The 7,814-nt window shown below is 43.2% G+C and overlaps 1 protein-coding gene across 1 annotated transcript; it reads right to left on the bottom strand.

Annotated features, from left to right (window-relative positions):
* Positions 1-1,760: 1,760 nt before the first annotated feature.
* LOC137272613 (ninjurin-1-like) lies at positions 1,761-5,827 on the bottom strand. Its single transcript, XM_067805006.1, has 3 exons — positions 5,358-5,827; positions 3,483-3,576; positions 1,761-2,905 (listed from the first exon to the last, which is right to left on the bottom strand). Exons 1-3 carry the CDS (start codon positions 5,429-5,431, stop codon positions 2,465-2,467), a joined length of 609 nt encoding a protein of 202 aa, XP_067661107.1. The 5' UTR covers positions 5,432-5,827; the 3' UTR covers positions 1,761-2,464.
* Between the last annotated feature and the right edge of the window lie 1,987 nt (positions 5,828-7,814).

Below are 7,814 nucleotides of genomic sequence, written 5' to 3'. Positions count from 1 at the left end.
GTCGCCTCAAACAGGCGAGCACAGGAAGCATTGATATGAATAGGCTTGGAGGTGTGAATGACACCACACCCTGTCCTGATGAACAAAAAAAACCCCAAAAAACAAAGAGCCAGACACATATCTGTATACAACAATGTGACGAAATGAAGCAGATTTGCTATCATCCTGTCATTAGCATGTAATTCCCAAGTCACTGACATCCCAAGGTCTGGCGCTGACATGGTGAAGAACAATGCGTGTTTGCCTGCAAGCAGACGTGAAGGTTTTACAGGACCATGGTTGGGACAAAGCCCGAGGTGTTATAAATACTGCATTGTGGAGCAGAGCATGACGCGGGGTAAACCCGGGGGGTCGGATTTTGAGTGTCCGGGGAGGGGATAGCGTCAGTCAGGGAAGCATCATGCTGCGGCGTGGCACTGATTGTTTAAATTCGTGGACACACATAGGAACAAGATGGCGGGCGATTTGAAACCTGGAGTTGATTCCCAGTCAGTGTGGGACATACGTCCATTTATCCTTGTGTTCATTTGGCACTATTTTGCCACTGTTTTCTGAACAGTGAATGCATAGAATAGTTAGAAATCTTCCTCCTTACTGTAGTAATAGATTTTTTATTAGCACAGGGACAGATGTTGGTAATTATGTTGAAATGTGTACACCATCAATACTTGAATAGACAATGGGATGCTTTGACGAAGGATATTTGTACAGATCTTGTAATTTAAAATAATTTGTTATGACTTTTAGAATTCCTGTTATTGAGGAGAAAATAGTAGTGAACACACAACTGAAATGAAAGAGATGCTATTTAGATTAACTGAAGTATTACACAACACACTGTCTGATATTCATAAGGAATCGTGGTTCCCTTGTGAGCTACATAATCCACGATGGGAATATAATACCAACTAGTATGACATGTTCCCAGCACCGGGGATGACTGTACGTGACATTATGTCGACCTGATGCCAATTTCTTTGTGTGAAGCATAAAATACAGGTGATATTTTACTACCGCTTCTTGCAGTTATAGTTTGCGGGGCAGGCACAACGACTTTTCCCAGGCGACGTGTTTTACAACTTTCATCTTTTGTTACGTTCGTTACAACTCGCTCCTAACATACAAGAGACACCAACGAAGATCCGGGTCCGAATTGATCTTCAGCAACCCATGCTTGATGTACGAGGCGACTGACGGTATCGGGCTGTTAGGTAGGCTGACATACTTGACACATGCCTCCCAGTTGCGTAGATCGATGCTCATGCTGTTGATTATTGGATTGTCTCATCCAGACGCGATAATTTACAGACCACCGCTGGAATATTGTAGAGTGCGGCGTAAAAATTAACTCTGTCATTCACGGCAAAAAGGCTATTCGACGTGTTCCGGAATAATGCGATCTGGTCACGCATGCTGAAGGTAGCTTGTGATTTGGTTTATCACGAAATGGCAGGAATCTGGCTTGTGGTCCGTTTCTGTATTCAGATGTTCCTGTACACGTTCCTGGGTACATATGTGGGTCTCAGTACATATATGTAGCGACCCACACCGACAGCGACACGTACGTTCATTCAGCGAGACTTGACATCTGGGTCACTTTCTCTCACACGGAAGAGCTTTCGACTGAACGTAATGCCTCATGCTTCCGTAACGTACTATTTTCCTTGAAATTGTGACTTTGTCCCAATATAGGTGGGGGGTTGGGGTTCAAGGAAGGATGGGCGCATGTCCACTGATAGAAACTGAATGATAAGTCAGAAATGATTACGATTTTATTACAAAATATCACATACTGAGTTCGTAAAATGAATGTTACTTATTTTCCGCCATCAAATATATAGTTTTTAATTCTTCTACTGTTGTAGCTGCTGCTGCTCCTGCTAGTGGGTCTACAACGCGCCCGAGAAGATTCGGGGCAGACTTGGTCTGCAACAACGGGGAGCCCATGTTGTAAGAGGCAACCAACCGGGTGGTCAGACTCACTGACTTGTAACTGTATCCCAAATGCGTCGATCGAATATTTTCAGTTCAATGACATATAGTGGAGATATTGCGGCCTCTAAACAATAAACAGACCCTCTTCCCCTGAAAAAAAAAAACAACCAAACACCCCCCCCCACACACTCTTCTCCCCCCCCCTCAGTCATACTGATATATACCCCCTTCTCTATCTCTCTCCCCCCCCCCCCCCCCCCACACACACACACAAGCAAACAAACGAACAATTAAGTACAACCATTACTGCAACTGGTGTCTCATAAGTTCATACATGTGCTGAAATGTGCTGAGATCAGTCGATCTGTCCCATAAACGAACTACACATACATAAGATAATAGGGATAAAGCATCTGTTCTTTGACAAATTCTTTAATGTAGACTTTCATAATTCAGTTATATCGACAATCAACTTGGATTGTTAAAAGGACCTTTAAATTTCCATTTCACGCGAACTTTGGTCAACAGATCAAAACAAACCACCGGTGGTAAACTCTTGAACAATTTTGTTTGAGGGTGAATTCTTTCTCACATTGACGAAAGCACTGATTACCATGTTTAACAGAAGCACCAAAAGAACTAATGCCATTGAACAGTAATTCAATATGTCGGTCACTCTGTCTCGCGTCAGTCGTTTCGATTCCTGCTGTCCTTCCTGGTCACGTGACACGGAATTTATTAGATCTTCTCTGATCTTCAGAGCTAGGACAATGATGGCAAACAACACCTGACAGCCAAGCGATAGACACACGCACGACAGCATTAAGTAGTAAAAGTCCAGGTAGCTTGGGTTTACAGTCAGAATGATTCTCAGCTGGGAAATGTTGGCAGCAACAAGAGCCAGGTCAAGCATGTTCTGGACAGTGGTTCTCCGAACACCAAACTCGTTCATCTGCCCAGGTTTAGCAACCTACAATTAGGAGAGTCTGATTAGAAATGATCGGTACGTTTGACTGTTTCTTTCCATTTATTTGTTCTCTACGTTTCACGTATTCCAGCTGTGACTCTAGCGAGTACATAAACGAGTCTGGTCAAGCGATCGGTATAACGAGCACCGGTGTATGTCCACTATAGGCAGACACACAATCTACCAAGTCACCGAACCGATACGTGAAGTTGCCCCTTGCCATAAACACATGTGTATGACACGGACATTCTTACATGGAACCCTACAGCAGAGAATGGTTTAATAGAAAACATTTTAAAAATATGTGGAAAAAGGAAATATAAACCAAGTAAACTCAAAATAATATAAAGCAAGCCGGGGCGTTTTTTCAACAATGGTAGCTACGCCCTGGTCCTGATTTCCAAAGTGGAACATTCCCAACAATCACAACCGTGTCGGGACAACGCCGTATCTGAGGAGTTCTTTGAAGCATACTGAATGCTATACCAGTGGCGTTACATATAAGCCTGCAAAATGAATTAAATGCCTGTAGTTGCTTTACATATGGCTTTGATTATATTGTGGTGGCGTCTGTACTCACCAGGTTCCCGTCCGGCTCGTCGGTTTCCGGCTTGTCGGTTTCCGTCACGTCGGCTTCCAGGATGGCGAAGGGTGTATCATCTCTGTCTGGTTTGCTGCACAGAAAAGTGAGTGACTGCTTTTACACCGTTTAAAGCAATATTTCAGCAATATCATGGGTGGGGACACCTGAAATTAGCTTCACACATTGTGCCCATGTGGGGAATCGAACCCAACAGCGAGCGACGCTTAACCCCCAAGGCTAACCCCACCGCCCCTGAACAGACAGAACAATCCGCAATGTATATCATATGTCATGAAAATGTCATAGCTGTGTTTTAATTTTGTTTAATTTTTGTTTTGATAAATGATCTGGCTTAGTGGAGGGTGCGTTAGCTCGTCACGGACACAAGACTGGTTCTGACTTTGTGAAATGAGAGTGAGTGGTGTAGTTGGGTTTAGGGTCTTTTTGAACAGCATTTTTGTTATATCACAGAACATCAGCTTAATGTGCAAGGGAATCCCTGTGTGATGCACGTGTTCGGTATTTACCACTTCAGTGACATAGGAGAGTTCCTTATGGTGGAGACGCACCCAGACACATCAGGGCGTACCAGGATTTGAACCCATGATGGAAGTTTTCGAAGGGCACAACCCTACACAATGGCTTGTAAAAACAGAGAATCCGAATTAATTAAAACTGTGATTGCAGTATATCCAGTGTACTATGATCGTCCCTCTATGTTTTTAATCACCACGCATGGTAATCCGCATTACTTCGACACAAACTCAACTAATTAAAATCATCTTTGTTGTCTCTCTCTCTCTCTCTCTCTCTGTCTCTGTCTCTGTCTGTCTCTCTCTCTCTCTCTCTGTGTGTGTGTGTGTGTTAGTTACTTTACGCCTCACTCGGAAACTTCAAATTGTGTATTCTTCGTGGTAAATTCTGAGTTTGGCGAAAGGCTGTGGCATACTTCCTCTAAATTTGAATACACGCCCATATACTATATATTCACAAGTGCTACGGTGTGTTGTGCGCATTCAAGAGTAGGTCTCCAGTTAACTTCCGAATCCACTATCTATTTCCACACGACTACCGGAAGTAGAGGCCAATCCTGCACTCAGGGAGACATGTCAGGCGAGGTCAGGCGCGTAGCAAGCCATTTTCCGTGTAGGCCCAATAGGTTACAAAGCTTCATATTTAGATAGTATTGATGGCTTGTCCAGACTTTAAAGCAACAACCATGTGTAAGCCCGGGTCTTTTTTTTCAAGTATTGTCGCTACATTCCTGGAGGTCAAGGCCATATAGATATACTTATTGGAAATGTCTGGAAACAGTATCATCTGTATAACTGTGTGCCTTGACCAAACTAATTACAGTGTCCGTCAGTGACGTTTAGATATAAAACTTCTGAAAATACAAGTAATGCGATCTATGCATGGGGGTACAAGAAAAAAACAACCAATCAAACGAACAAAAAACAAAAGCAAACAAACAACCCCACCCCACAATCCCCACCCACCTTCTTGTTCACGTCAGTGATTCCAAAGTAGGGTAGGATTTGTCAGAATTCATGTTTGTTTAAAACATTGTCCCAGTGTAGCTCTGTCCCAATACCCACCGTTGGGTATAGCGATGTACACGTTGTGCGTGCATGCGTGTAATGTGATCTACATAGTCTTGGAGACCGTCATTTATTTGTGAGTGGGCGAGTAAACATGGTCATGTAAACGAACGTGCGTGCGTGTTTGTACTTGCCCACAAAACATCAAAGTGCCAATCTTTGTTTTCTTCGCTCGCATACATGAAGACTTGTCATATTCTCTATGCTCCGCAACCCATTTGCGCCACAGTTTGCCTGTGGGTCATACATTGTGCGTATGCGCGAAACTTACCGTGGGGAAGTACCTGTCTCGTCCAACTCTACTGAATCTTTGGTCATCTCAAATTCTTCCTGGGATGGTGCCATAGTCTGTTGTCACCAAGAACTTATTCTTCAGACTCGCACCTTTACAAGTCAAGGTACCACAGGTAGATTTAGGACCAGATGTTTCTGGAGATACGTCCTTGCGACTAGGTTCCGACAGACCTAGGGGATCGTGGTGTCAGTCACAGCACCCTCATACACCGTGTAGGCTGAGCGTTGGACGGGTTAGAGCTCATCCATCGGGGAGCTTGGGATATATATTAACACAAGGTTCGGGAAAGTCCCCATGTCAATTATTTCCAGCTAACACCCACGTGTAAATTACATATATGGAAATACATCCCCATGAATTTCCAATATGGACTTCCAAGCACAATGTAGTTCTTGGAAGACAGGAAACTGGCACACCGCATCAGTCTAGGAAGTGATGTAGAGTGTGTAGTGCACCACTGTCACTCAGCATGTGTAGTCCTTCCCGCAAGAGGGCAGTGGGGCAGCCTGGTGGTTTAAGCGTCCGCTGGTCACTCGTCTTCTTGCCAGTTTAAACTGGTGGGACCCATGCTTGTAGTATTGGGCGTCATGTCATCGCATCCCATGTGCGAAGATTGATATCGAAGGCCCGGGTTCGATTCCCCCACATGCGTACAATGTGTGGCGCATATTTCTGGTGTCCCCAGCCGTGATATTGCTGGAATACTGCTAGTTGGCATAACTGTGGAGTGTGGCGTAAAACTAAACTATACTCACTAACTTATTTTGTAGTTGGGGCAATTCGACAGATATCCGAATAAACCCGGATTTGTTAGGCGTGACGAGGTAAGGCAAAAACCATTAGGTTTTACCCCCGCTCCGGGTGCAAAATCAACACATGGTATATAAAGTCATCATCAGATATGAACACAAATAAGAAGTATTACAACCGACACAAAGTGGGCATTGAGTGACCAGTCCATATCATCTATGTACATGTATACCTTCTTATATTTGCATTTTTAAACTGCATGAGAAGTCTGAGGATGTTATTCCAGTCTTGTCGCTAGGCAACAACGTGGCTTCTTGAAACTTCAATTGTGGATGAACCTGTGAAGATCGGAATTGGAATCGATCTGCAGCAGCCCATGCTTGCCGTAAGAGGCGAGTAATGGGATCGGGTGGTGAGGCACTGGGTGCACTCATGTCGTCGGTTCTCAACTGCAGATCGATGCTCATGTTGATGATCACTGGGTTGTCTGATCCGGACTCGATTATTTATAGACGCCGCCTAATTGCTGAGAGCGGCGTAACACTTAACTCACTGGCTGCACCACTGGCTATTTTCCGTCAGTCGGCTGACGACATCCCTTATGAAGCAAAACCATTGTGCCAAATTAAGCAAAGCAATCAGAATGCAAATCATCTATGACCTTAAGTACCTTGGTTACGGAAACCATCAGAAATAATTTCTGACTTTAACGCAATTCCTTTATCTTAACGTCCCCCTCGCCAAAACGTGGCCCAGTTTAAATAGACACGAAATAAACCAATTTAATTTTCAAACCTAGTGTGTTCGGCTTTGTCATGTTTAATGGAATAATAACATTATGTCTGAAGTATATTGAGTGTAGGCAAATACGTGGTATAAATATATTTAGGAGCGTCCAAAATCCCAGACAGAAGACATTATGTTGGTGTTCTCTATCAGGGAGCCCATATAGAAAGGGAGGAGAAACTCCTCGAAAAGCCACTGAACGTATGTTTCGGGTCGTAACGTAACCGGTGTAGCCAATATGGTGGCAGCATAGTATTTAAGATTAAGCCTGGTTTATTTTCAACAATGGATTAAGTTCGCTGAGTGTTGTAACAACTGAAATCCTACATGTAGAAGATAGGTTAACTATTTTGCCACCTCAGTTTAAGTAAAAAATTTGGTATTAGTGTCCGTATTAGGACAGTGGATTTGCTGTAACGTTTCAAGTCGGTATGTTATAGCTCACCCCATGGCTTCTATTCTCAATTCACCGCAACGATAGATGGGAAGAAGATAAAAACTTCTTTCACACATTCGTTTAATTTTTAGAAGGAAAACATATCTTTAGATGAAAGGTATTTGCAAGTAATAGTGACAGTTTTATGCCTTGAAAATTATTAGGGTGTAATTGAGGTGTCTGAAAATTATGACATTTCGCCGATCTGCTCTGATCCGTCATTGAAATGCTACACGCCGTTGTTTGAGTGTTTCTAGTTATTTCTTCAAACCATCTTTCGCATACACCTTTAATTCATATGAGGGGAATATACTATCAGGTGAAAGGTGTTTGCAAGTAATAGTGATAGTTTCTAAATCTAAAACAAAATGTTAGGGTGTATTTGAGGTGTGTGAAAAATATGACATATCGCCCATCTTATCTGATTCGCCATTGATGCTTGAGGGTTATAGTTCCATAAC

This window comes from Haliotis asinina, chromosome 2 (genome assembly GCF_037392515.1).
Source record: "Haliotis asinina isolate JCU_RB_2024 chromosome 2, JCU_Hal_asi_v2, whole genome shotgun sequence".
NCBI lineage: Eukaryota > Metazoa > Mollusca > Gastropoda > Lepetellida > Haliotidae > Haliotis > Haliotis asinina.
The sequence above is the reverse complement of the archived record's forward strand: the minus strand, read 5'-3'. Positions and strand labels throughout refer to the sequence as shown.